The following is an 11,749-nucleotide window of genomic DNA, read 5'->3' as shown; positions in this document are numbered from 1 at the left end:
AAAAAACTGTCTCTTAAAAAAAAAATTCAATCAATTCTATAACAAGACGTCATCTATAGAAAACTTTTTGACTCAATTTTTTTTTTAAATCTACCGGAAGTAAAAAATAAAAATAAATATATTTAGTACAAAATTACCTTTAAAAATGTGCAAAAGAAATTTTCATTTTTCGCGCCATTTTTTAAAATTTTTGACAGCGGAGATGGTGAACTTTTGCACAAATTTTATGACTTAAAAAAACCTGGATATAAAAAGACTGCATTTATATTTTGAAAATGATTAAGTATAATAATAAAAAAACGCAAATATGTCATGAATAAAATTTATTTATTTATTTACTTGGCTTCCCCGACAGCAAAGTGCGCATGAGAAGCAGAATAAAATAAACAATAATTTTAAGTTATCTACGTGTGTCGTGGTATGATACAATTTTTGTAATATTTAGCTTTGCACATTACTAGTGCACTGCCTGCAGTGTATTCGCCGAGATAACATTATTAAATTAATTATCTACATGTGAACATCGCACTGTACTGTAATAAGTTGATAAATAAATTCGAATTAGATACTTAATGTCCATTAATAACAATAAACTAAATTAATGATGTACGCTGGATACTTTTTACACGATTCACTTTAACATGTCAAGGACACGACTTAATAAATTTATTACAGGTCTCATCACGGCAATAACTCAATTCAAGTGTCAACGTATTAACACACATGCACACGAGTCGAACAATCGATCACTCCGTATTGTTGCCTCATTATTACATTTGTTATTATTATTATTATTATTTATATTTCGAATTGTTTTGTATGAGATTTTGCGCCACACAATCCACTGGCTGGTGTATTCACTTTTCTTTGTTGAGCGCTTGAATAAATTCTTCAAGTTTTTCCTGTATTTGCCTGACACGTTCTACAGTAAACAATTAATAATTATAATGATCAATTAAAATATATTTAAATATTTAAATGGGTGATAAAAAGAAACTTACTGAGTTCTTCAGCTAATTCTACTCTTCTTCCAGTCAGTAATTTTTGTTTAACTTCACTATCTTGACTGTAGTCTTCCAGTACTTCTTTTATTTCTTTGTCTAGTCTACGAGCTTCGCGGTTCATTATTTGCTGTCTCAGTGCTTTTGATGTTACTTTCAACATTTGCTGAATCCTCCAGAAAAGAACTACGTCATTGCACTCAGTCTGAAATAATTCCAGTATGTAGAATTAATAATTATTGTAATTGAATATTTATAAAGAAGAGATTAAATGAATTGTAAAATTTACCTCACTCTCATGGCCACTATGATACATATAAAATGCTTTTTTACAATCATAAGCTCTTGCTAAGCTTTGGAGTAAAAAGAATCTTTTGTAAACGGGGGTCCACGTGGTACGAATAAATTCACTATCAACGTCGTAATTATTACGTTGTAAATTTTTTCTTATCGTTGTTAATTCGTCTTCTGATAATGTCGGTGGATGTTTCTGAAATATTTAAAATAATTATTAATCAGCTCAATTTAATAAATTAAAAATAACAAATTTAATCTGTACCTTGTCGGAGTATAAGATTTTGTCAAGCTCATTTTTGACAGCCGTCCGCTTGGCTTGTTCTTCAGTTTGATACTTCCAGTAGAGTAGACGCTCTCGTGTACCGGGTCCAAGCAACTCATAGAGTTTTTGTTCAGTACTCTGTAATTTATCTTTAACAGAAGTTTCAAGAAATTTCACAGCCTCATCCCAGTCACGTTTGTCATTAACGTTTCTGTCCTCCAGTGCATTTAATTGAATAACTCGTAACATTTGTGATGCTTTGTCTTCCCAAGAATGCCGATGAACTGCTTCATTGACCACCGCATTTTTGAGATTGTCGAAAATGTCATCATGATCAGCGCTGTTCTTAGCACGTTTCATAAAATTTTCAAACTCTTGCTTCAAAGTTCCCCATCCACTCTCGACACTCATTGCCGGCAGCTCTTGTTCTGCCCACTGTTTAAGCTTTATGTCTACAGTAGTATTAAATGTATTCTGATCGCCAGTCTGCGCAGCTGGCAAATAAATATCTTCGAACACATGAATACTAACTTTATCCCAAATTCTATTCATCAAGGCTTCTTCCCAGTGACGCGGTGACAACTGAGATAAATTAACAATTTCATCAAGTATTTCACCACGTGCTTTCTCGAACAATTCATCCCGATCTAATTCACGTAATCTCGGGAAATTATTTTTCCACTCGGTTTCAAGATTAAATCTCGTAGCTTTGAATGCGTCAGCTTGCTGTTCAACTGTCTCGCGTACCATTTTCCAAAAGCAATCAGCTACTGCTAGACTCAAATTTCTCGTTGTAACTTGACCTGACATTACTTGACCATCTTTGAATAACTTTGAATTTTTAAAAAATTTTTCCTCGTAGTCTTTGATTGTTTGAATACTGTCATCTTGTCTACCGCGACCAGTAACTACGGCGAAATATCCTAGAGCTTTCATGGGAAATAATTGACCGGATAAAATTTTTTTTACTCTCTCTGGATTCGTTGAATTTTCTTCCGCCACATCCACCTTAAAATAAAATAATAAATATTTATACACTGAAATTTAAATACTTATTTGTAATAAGAAAATTTATTTTTACCTTTGTGAGAACGAATATAGTCCGTTTGCCAGTTGGATCCATTTGTGAAACTAAGTCAGTTACATTACTTCTTTCAGCATCAACAGAACCATCTTGGATGCAAAGAATAATTGCATTTGGATTGCTCATGTACTGTTGAGTCATTTGTCGAATAGCATCTCGTGTATCTTCGGCCATATCCACTGTGACTGTCTGTTACCAATTTAATTATAATTTAATAATAATAATAAATCTATCAACAATTAAATAATAACGATTGTAAACTTACGCTGATTATTCCCGGAAGATCAACAAGAACCATTCGCGGAAGTCCTGGCCCCTTGACTGTCATGGAAATAACATCCTGACTGACAGTTTTTCCATTCTTTACGCTATTTTTCATCCGCAACTCAACTTCTCGTCTTAATTCAACCAACTCTGACTCTTTAGTCAAGTCAAACTCCCGCAAACTGTCTTTAAACTGAGCAATATGATATGGACCCTCGCTCAAAGTCACTTTTACTGGCGCTCTAGTCATCATCTCACCCCCTCCTCTGCAATTTAAATTATGTTAGTAATTTTTTAATGGCAAACAAAAAATAATTTAAAACAGTAGATACCTGGGGAATATTCTAGCCTGAGCAATCATTTCCAGCACAGATGTTTTGCCAGAACTTTGATCTCCAACGACGACTACTCTAGGCAAATGATCTGCAGTCGAATAGGCACTGTCGTAATCATTTAATTCATCTAGTACTTCACTGTACATATCAATAAGCGATTTCTGTAAAAAGTCACGCGATTATGATTAAAATTTTATCTATCAAACTTAATTTGAAAAAAAATATAAATTACTTACTTTAATTTTACGACTGTTGACTTTTTGATTACCGCGAAGTAACATTTGTTTCCTGAGTTCTTTGTTTTCACGTTCAAGCCTCTCGAGCTCACGCTGATATTTCATTTGGGTCTGCATCATTTCTTCCTGCATCGCATCCATACGTTCCTTCGTTGATTCTAATTAAAAAAAAATAATTACTATACAATAATTACAATGCCAACTACTAGATTAATAAAATAACTAAATACACTTACGAGCTTTCCGTCTTTCTTCCTCATATTCATTAGACACCGGCCGTGCAAATACCACTGAATGTTTTGTGAGCTCATTTTTTGTATCTTTTATAAATAAAAAAAAAAATTTATGTTACAAACTTTGGATATCTCGGTACATAAGATTGGAATGTGCATTAATGTAACTAGAATGCCGTGAGTGATGAATTAAAAATAAAACTCAAGAAAATAAATTACATAACATTCCAATCGTTTGAATAAAATAAAATAAAACGATCTGTTCCATTCAGTATTCTAAAAATTTAAAAGCCGATGCTCAGTAAATACCCAAGTAGCACAGAGACAACTTTAAGATGTCTTTTAAGAGGATGACAATTTTTTTTTGTCTCGGTCGCCTTTTTTGGTATAAATAGGACATGCAAATGTTGGTTCCGGAAACAGAGAAAATTTTTGTTGTTTTTTCTGTCTTATGTCAATTAAAAAGTTATATAGATGACTTATTTTACTACTATTTGTAATTTACTTTTTGTCGTCACTTGTGTCAAGTCTTTCAAGTAGATATTTTTCGGTGACAAATTTCCTATCGTTTTGTAAACATATTGTTACCTTATCGATATGTCAAAAAACAGCCTAGAAACTGATATCTTATAGATGTCACAGAGGCAAGTGTGCTACTTGGGTTAAATTTTAAACATAAAAAATAAATAAATGATAAAGGGAGAAATGCTGAATGGACAGACTATCGAACGTTTCCGTAATTTTATTTAATTACACACCTGAATATACTTGGTTTGCAACGGCTGTGATTGCTTCGAATACACCTGAACAGAACAGACCAAATCATATATCATTAAGGGACGTCTGTTAATCCTCAACTTTTACTGTACCGTTTAAAAAATATTCATGCAAATGTTACGTCTCTAAATCCTTTATATTTAAAAAAAAAATAAATTTCTGTTCCAAGTCAAAAGATAACGAGTAAAAATAAAAATAAATTAAGTAAAGAAAATATTTGAAAATAAGGAGTTGATGAATCTGAAGGTAAATAAATTAATGACGCAGTGTATAAGCAACATTAGCAGGCATTAATTAACAAACGAGCATTGACTTTGCTCGTAAACTCACCCGACGAATCATTAAACTCTTCTTCCAATCGTCGAGTCTCTGCGGCTTTAATTGCATCATCTAGTCTTTGGCTGAACCAAGATCTATACTCATTGTATTTAGATTCGCCATATTCTTTGATACGCGGATCTATTGATTTTTAAATTTAATTAGCAAATAATTTTTTTATAATAAAAAAAAAATTTAAGGCAACTTACCAAGTTCTATACTGTCAGAAAAAGTATTTTTAATATCAATTAAAGATTCTCGGAATTGTCGCCATTGTTGATCATTCGGTAGGACATTTTCGATCCACTCTATCCCAGGTAAACCTTCTTTCCAACTTTCATATTTCTTAAGGCACAATAAAAATTTAAAAATTAGTTCTTAGTCTATGATACTGAAATTAGCAGACGTCTAATAATTTTTGGATTTTTTTTTAGACGATAAAATATAAAAAAAAAATATTTGAAAAAATTGCACCTGTAGTTTTTTTAATTTTCTACATGTGCATATTTTTATTTTATTTTTTTGCAATTGATTTGTTGAAAAACAAAAATTCAAAAATTTTTTCATGTCTGCTAACTTCAGGATCATCTTAGTCTAATGATTTATTGAAGCTTTTAGATGATAAATACCTTCTGCAGTGTCATACCACCTCCCAGAGCACCACCAAGTAGAAGATAACGTATTTTTAAAACACCTCTTAAAACTTTACCAACAACCATAAGGTAACCGCGGGTGGGATTAAAATAATAGCGAGTGTGTGGATTAGACAGCAAAGGTCGATAAATTTTATTGAGTTTATTTGACATCAAACTCCTGCTATTTATTATAGAGACTGGACGCCGGTAGGTCTTGGATATAATTAGGACACTATGACTGAAAATAAAAAAAAATTATTAATAATAACCTTCTCACTGAACTATTACAGATGACATGATCAGTAGCATGAATGTAAATGGAGTAGGTATGAAAAATAACCTAGTTGATGATTGATAGTAAATATTTCTAATGAACAAAAAAATAGTAATTATGAATGTCAGAGTTTAAAAAAATTACCCGAATCTTCCTCTTAAAATTTGTTCCATCGTGAGCGGTGATGATTGATAGGTTAATAAATTATTTAAAAAGTTCTCTATCTAACACACAATGGCACCCATACAATAAATTAAATCTCAATTGTAAAATGCCTGTAAATAATTATTTATAAATTATAATTCATGGTTTAATTACTAGTGATGATATTATGATGAAAGTTATTTCTTCAGCTCACATTATTTAATATTGAGCTCATGTTATATAGCTCATGCTCTCATATCAGCCGGGGGCACAGATGCAGGTTTACTCAAAACTTCTTTACTCTTAACGAAAGGTGACATCTCTATTCAGCGACAATACTCGATGACAACTGTACTGCAGTTATATTCTCGACCGAGACATGTTTAAATTCGTTTTCCATAGATGGCGATGCGGATTTGGTCTTGTCTTAATTAATGAGTGGAGCAATATTATGATCCTGAAGCAGTGTTGGCAGACGTACAATCAGCTGCAGGTATTCATACCGTACCCGGTTACAAGCGTGTCTTGCAGATCTCTACCATTATCACTCTACCAACATACAACTCTCTCAAATAGATTTCTATGCGAAAATATCAATACTAAATATATTTATGTTGCAAAATAATTCTATGTAAAATTATCTCTATGTAAACTTATTCTATTAAGTATAAATATATGCGAAAATAATTCATGTCCAAAATATCTCTATATTATATATCTCTATGAAAATTAAGTCTCTACAAAATTTACTATAATATGACAGAATTATGTGTTAACATATTTATATTATGGAATTTCTCCATAACTATACAACTCTCCTTAATATTTCTCTATTCTGCATATCTCTATGACACAAAAATTCTATGAAAAAATTTTGCTATTTAAAAATTTTTCTATGTTGACAAAAGTCAGTTTCATAAGATCTCTCAGCAAAAAAAAAACTAAGTTTTACGAATGATTTTGTGTCTTACCACCAGCAATCGCGTGGCGCTACCATAAAATTCCAACAACAAAACAATAATAATGATAATGATTTAAGTAATTATAATTTTTTTTTTTTAAATGTCATTAAATTTGAATCCTGACTTTGTCAGTATTTTATTATAATTTCATTTGAATCCTGACTTTGTCAATATTTTATTATAATTTCAAATTTAATGACATTTAAAAAAAAAAAATTATAATTACTTAAATCATTATCATTATTATTGTTTTGTTGTTGGAATTTTATGGTAGCGCCACGCGATTGCTGGTGGTAAGACACAAAATCATTCGTAAAACTTAGTTTTTTTTTTGCTGAGAGATCTTATGAAACTGACTTTTGTCAACATAGAAAAATTTTTAAATAGCAAAATTTTTTCATAGAATTTTTGTGTCATAGAGATATGCAGAATAGAGAAATATTAAGGAGAGTTGTATAGTTATGGAGAAATTCCATAATATAAATATGTTAACACATAATTCTGTCATATTATAGTAAATTTTGTAGAGACTTAATTTTCATAGAGATATATAATATAGAGATATTTTGGACATGAATTATTTTCGCATATATTTATACTTAATAGAATAAGTTTACATAGAGATAATTTTACATAGAATTATTTTGCAACATAAATATATTTAGTATTGATATTTTCGCATAGAAATCTATTTGAGAGAGTTGTATGTTGGTAGAGTGATAATGGTAGAGATCTGCAAGACACGCTTGTAACCGGGTACGGTATGAATACCTGCAGCTGATTGTACAATACTTATTGTACGGCGAATACTCATCTATACTCAAAATTTCTTTACTCAAGCACAAAGACGAAATCTATACTCAGTGACAACTATATTCAATGACAACTGGACTCCACTAAATTTTTGTAAACATCTCATCTATATTATGTTTACTCAAAGTCCTCTATATTCAAAGACATCTTTACTCAATATCCACAGATTAAAAAGATTGTCAATAATGAAGTGATTCATGGATAAGACTATTCGGAAAGTCGATAACAAAGAAAATCAAAAAAGTATTTAAATATTAAATAAAGAAAAATTAATTTTTAAAATAAAAGTAAAATGTTTTCATCATTCTTACTTTGAAAACGATATGAAAAAAAATTTAACAAGAGCGTTTTTGTTAAGCTTTTGGTTTAATTATAATTAATTAGTTATTTATAATTTCTCATGATGTATTGGTCTGAAATAAATGAAAAAAAAAAATTATTAAAAGAAAAAACTATTTCATAAATACATGTAACCTGAAACCATTTGGTCTGGGGGATACTTGCTCATTACACCTGGAACCATTTATGAGACTTATAAGTCTCAGGTTATAAATTAATTTGGTTTAGTATTTATTGTTAATTTTAACAATTATTATTTTTTTCTTTTATGTATTAAATGTATAAGATGTATTGAGGATTTATAAGAAAATACTTTGGAGATCAGTTTAGAATAATAGATTTTGAAAAGAGATTAAAAACTGACATAGTTATTGATAATTTTTATAATGGTACCAATTTTATAGTGACTTCGCTATTTTATTCCAAAGAACTAAGATTTCAGAAATAATAGTAAAGTTGAAGGTCTCCCACATTTAAAATTGACTAAAGAATACATTTCTGTGAGTCACCCCGTGAGAATCACCTACTTTTCGGCATGAATATTATCTTAAACTCGACAACACATAAAACTCGAATTTCCATAGTGATTTCGCGATTTTATTCCAAAGAACCAAGATTTCAAAAATAATGGTAAAGTTGTAGGTCTCCCCCATTTAAAATTGACTAAAAAATACATTTCTGTGAGTCACCCCGTGAGAATCACCTACTTTTTGGCATGAATATTATCTTAAACTCGACAACACATAAAACTCGAATTTCCATAGTGATGTCGCGATTTTATTCCAAAGTACCAAGATTTCAAAAATAATGGTAAAGTTGTAGGTCTCCCCCATTTGAAATTGACTAAACAATACATTTCTGTGGGTCACCCCGTGAGAATCGCCTACTTTATGGCATGAATATTATCTTAAACTCGACAACACATGAAACTCGAATTTCCATAGCGATTTCGCGATTTTATTCCAAAGTACCAAGATTTCAAAAATAATAGTAAAGTTGTAGGTCTCCCCCATTTGAAATTGACTAAAAAATACATTTCTGTGGGTCACCCCGTGAGAATCGCCTACTTTATGGCATGAATATTATCTTAAACTCGACAACACATGAAACTCGAATTTCCATAGTGATTTCGCGATTTTATTCGAAAGTACCAAGATTTCAAAAATAATAGTAAAGTTGTAGGTCTCCCCCATTTGAAATTGACTAAAAAATACATTTCTGTGGGTCACCCCGTGAAAATCGCCTACTTTATGGCATGAATATTATCTTAAACTCGACAACACATGAAACTCGAATTTCCATAGCGATTTCGCGATTTTATTCCAAAGTACCAAGATTTCAAAAATAATAGTAAAGTTGTAGGTCTCCCCCATTTGAAATTGACTAAAAAATACATTTCTGTGGGTCACCCCGTGAGAATCGCCTACTTTATGGCATGAATATTATCTTAAACTCGACAACACATGAAACTCGAATTTCCATAGCGATTTCGCGATTTTATTCCAAAGTACCAAGATTTCAAAAATAATAGTAAAGTTGTAGGTCTCCCCCATTTGAAATTGACTAAAAAATACATTTCTGTGAGTCACCCCGTGAGAATCGCCTACTTTATGGCATGAACATTATTTTAAACTCGACAACACATGAAACTCGAATTTCCATAGTGATTTCGCGATTTTATTCCAAAGTACCAAGATTTCAAAAATAATAGTAAAGTTGTAGGTCTCCCCCATTTGGAATTGACTAAAAAATACATTTCTGTGGGTCACCCCGTGAGAATCGCCTACTTTATGGCATGAACATTATTTTAAACTCGACAACACATGAAACTCGAATTTCCATAGCGATTTCGCGATTTTATTCCAAAGTACCAAGATTTCAAAAATAATAGTAAAGTTGTAGGTCTCCCCCATTTGAAATTGACTAAAAAATACATTTCTGTGGGTCACCCCGTGAGAATCGCCTACTTTATGGCATGAACATTATTTTAAACTCGACAACACATGAAACTCGAATTTCCATAGCGATTTCGCGATTTTATCCCAAAGTACCAAGATTTCAAAAATAAGAGTAAAGTTGTAGGTCTCCCCCATTTGAAATTGACTAAAAAATACATTTCTGTGGGTCACTCCGTGAGAATCGCCTACTTTATGGCATGAATATTATCTTAAACTCGACAACACATGAAACTCGAATTTCCATAGCGATTTCGCGATTTTATTCCAAAGTACCAAGATTTCAAAAATAATAGTAAAGTTGTAGGTCTCCCCCATTTGAAATTGACTAAAAAATACATTTCTGTGGGTCACCCCGTGAGAATCGCCTACTTTATGGCATGAATATTATCTTAAACTCGACAACACATGAAACTCGAATTTCCATAGTGATTTCGCGATTTTATTCGAAAGTACCAAGATTTCAAAAATAATAGTAAAGTTGTAGGTCTCCCCCATTTGAAATTGACTAAAAAATACATTTCTGTGGGTCACCCCGTGAAAATCGCCTACTTTATGGCATGAATATTATCTTAAACTCGACAACACATGAAACTCGAATTTCCATAGCGATTTCGCGATTTTATTCCAAAGTACCAAGATTTCAAAAATAATAGTAAAGTTGTAGGTCTCCCCCATTTGAAATTGACTAAAAAATACATTTCTGTGGGTCACCCCGTGAGAATCGCCTACTTTATGGCATGAATATTATCTTAAACTCGACAACACATGAAACTCGAATTTCCATAGCGATTTCGCGATTTTATTCCAAAGTACCAAGATTTCAAAAATAATAGTAAAGTTGTAGGTCTCCCCCATTTGAAATTGACTAAAAAATACATTTCTGTGAGTCACCCCGTGAGAATCGCCTACTTTATGGCATGAACATTATTTTAAACTCGACAACACATGAAACTCGAATTTCCATAGTGATTTCGCGATTTTATTCCAAAGTACCAAGATTTCAAAAATAATAGTAAAGTTGTAGGTCTCCCCCATTTGGAATTGACTAAAAAATACATTTCTGTGGGTCACCCCGTGAGAATCGCCTACTTTATGGCATGAACATTATTTTAAACTCGACAACACATGAAACTCGAATTTCCATAGTGATTTCGCGATTTTATTCCAAAGTACCAAGATTTCAAAAATATTGGTAAAGTTGTAGGTCTCCCCCATTTGAAATTGACTAAAAAATACATTTCTGTGAGTCACCCCGTGAGAGACACCTACTTTGTGGCATGAATATTATCTTAAACTCGACAACACATGAAACTCGAATTTCCATATCGATTTCGCGATTTTATTCCAAAGTACCAAGATTTCGAAAATAATAGTAAAGTTGTAGGTCTCCCCCATTTGAAATTGACTAAAAAATACATTTCTGTGGGTCACCCCGTGAGAATCGCCTACTTTATGGCATGAATATTATCTTAAACTCGACAACACATGAAACTCGAATTTCCATAGCGATTTCGCGATTTTATTCCAAAGTACCAAGATTTCAAAAATAATAGTAAAGTTGTAGGTCTCCCCCATTTGAAATTGACTAAAAAATACATTTCTGTGGGTCACCCCGTGAGAATCGCCTACTTTATGGCATGAACATTATTTTAAACTCGACAACACATGAAACTCGAATTTCCATAGCGATTTCGCGATTTTATCCCAAAGTACCAAGATTTCAAAAATAAGAGTAAAGTTGTAGGTCTCCCCCATTTGAAATTGACTAAAAAATACATTTCTGTGGGTCACTCCGAGAGAATCGCCTACTTTATGGC

At 31.8% G+C, this 11,749-nt stretch overlaps 1 protein-coding gene across 3 annotated transcripts; it reads right to left on the bottom strand.

Moving 5' to 3' along the window:
• Positions 1 to 312: 312 nt before the first annotated feature.
• Positions 313 to 6,219, bottom strand: LOC130663470 (dynamin-like 120 kDa protein, mitochondrial). Of its 3 annotated transcripts, XM_057462714.1 has the most exons (15): positions 6,075 to 6,219; positions 5,861 to 5,991; positions 5,437 to 5,680; positions 5,017 to 5,152; positions 4,820 to 4,948; positions 4,471 to 4,515; positions 3,716 to 3,799; positions 3,480 to 3,637; positions 3,241 to 3,404; positions 2,910 to 3,174; positions 2,642 to 2,833; positions 1,561 to 2,568; positions 1,291 to 1,491; positions 1,002 to 1,206; positions 313 to 922 (listed from the first exon to the last, which is right to left on the bottom strand). In XM_057462714.1, exons 2-15 carry the CDS (start codon positions 5,887 to 5,889, stop codon positions 858 to 860), a joined length of 2,925 nt encoding a protein of 974 aa, XP_057318697.1. In that variant the 5' UTR covers positions 5,890 to 5,991; positions 6,075 to 6,219; the 3' UTR covers positions 313 to 857. The 3 variants fall into 3 exon arrangements, with proteins under 3 accessions (XP_057318697.1, XP_057318699.1, XP_057318698.1); XM_057462716.1 differs by lacking the exon at positions 4,471 to 4,515; XM_057462715.1 differs by having other exon boundaries at positions 5,861 to 6,132.
• Between the last annotated feature and the right edge of the window lie 5,530 nt (positions 6,220 to 11,749).

Source organism: Microplitis mediator, chromosome 2, assembly GCF_029852145.1.
Source record: "Microplitis mediator isolate UGA2020A chromosome 2, iyMicMedi2.1, whole genome shotgun sequence".
Taxonomy (NCBI): Eukaryota; Metazoa; Arthropoda; class Insecta; order Hymenoptera; family Braconidae; genus Microplitis; species Microplitis mediator.
This window is presented reverse-complemented; position numbering and strand designations above follow the sequence as displayed.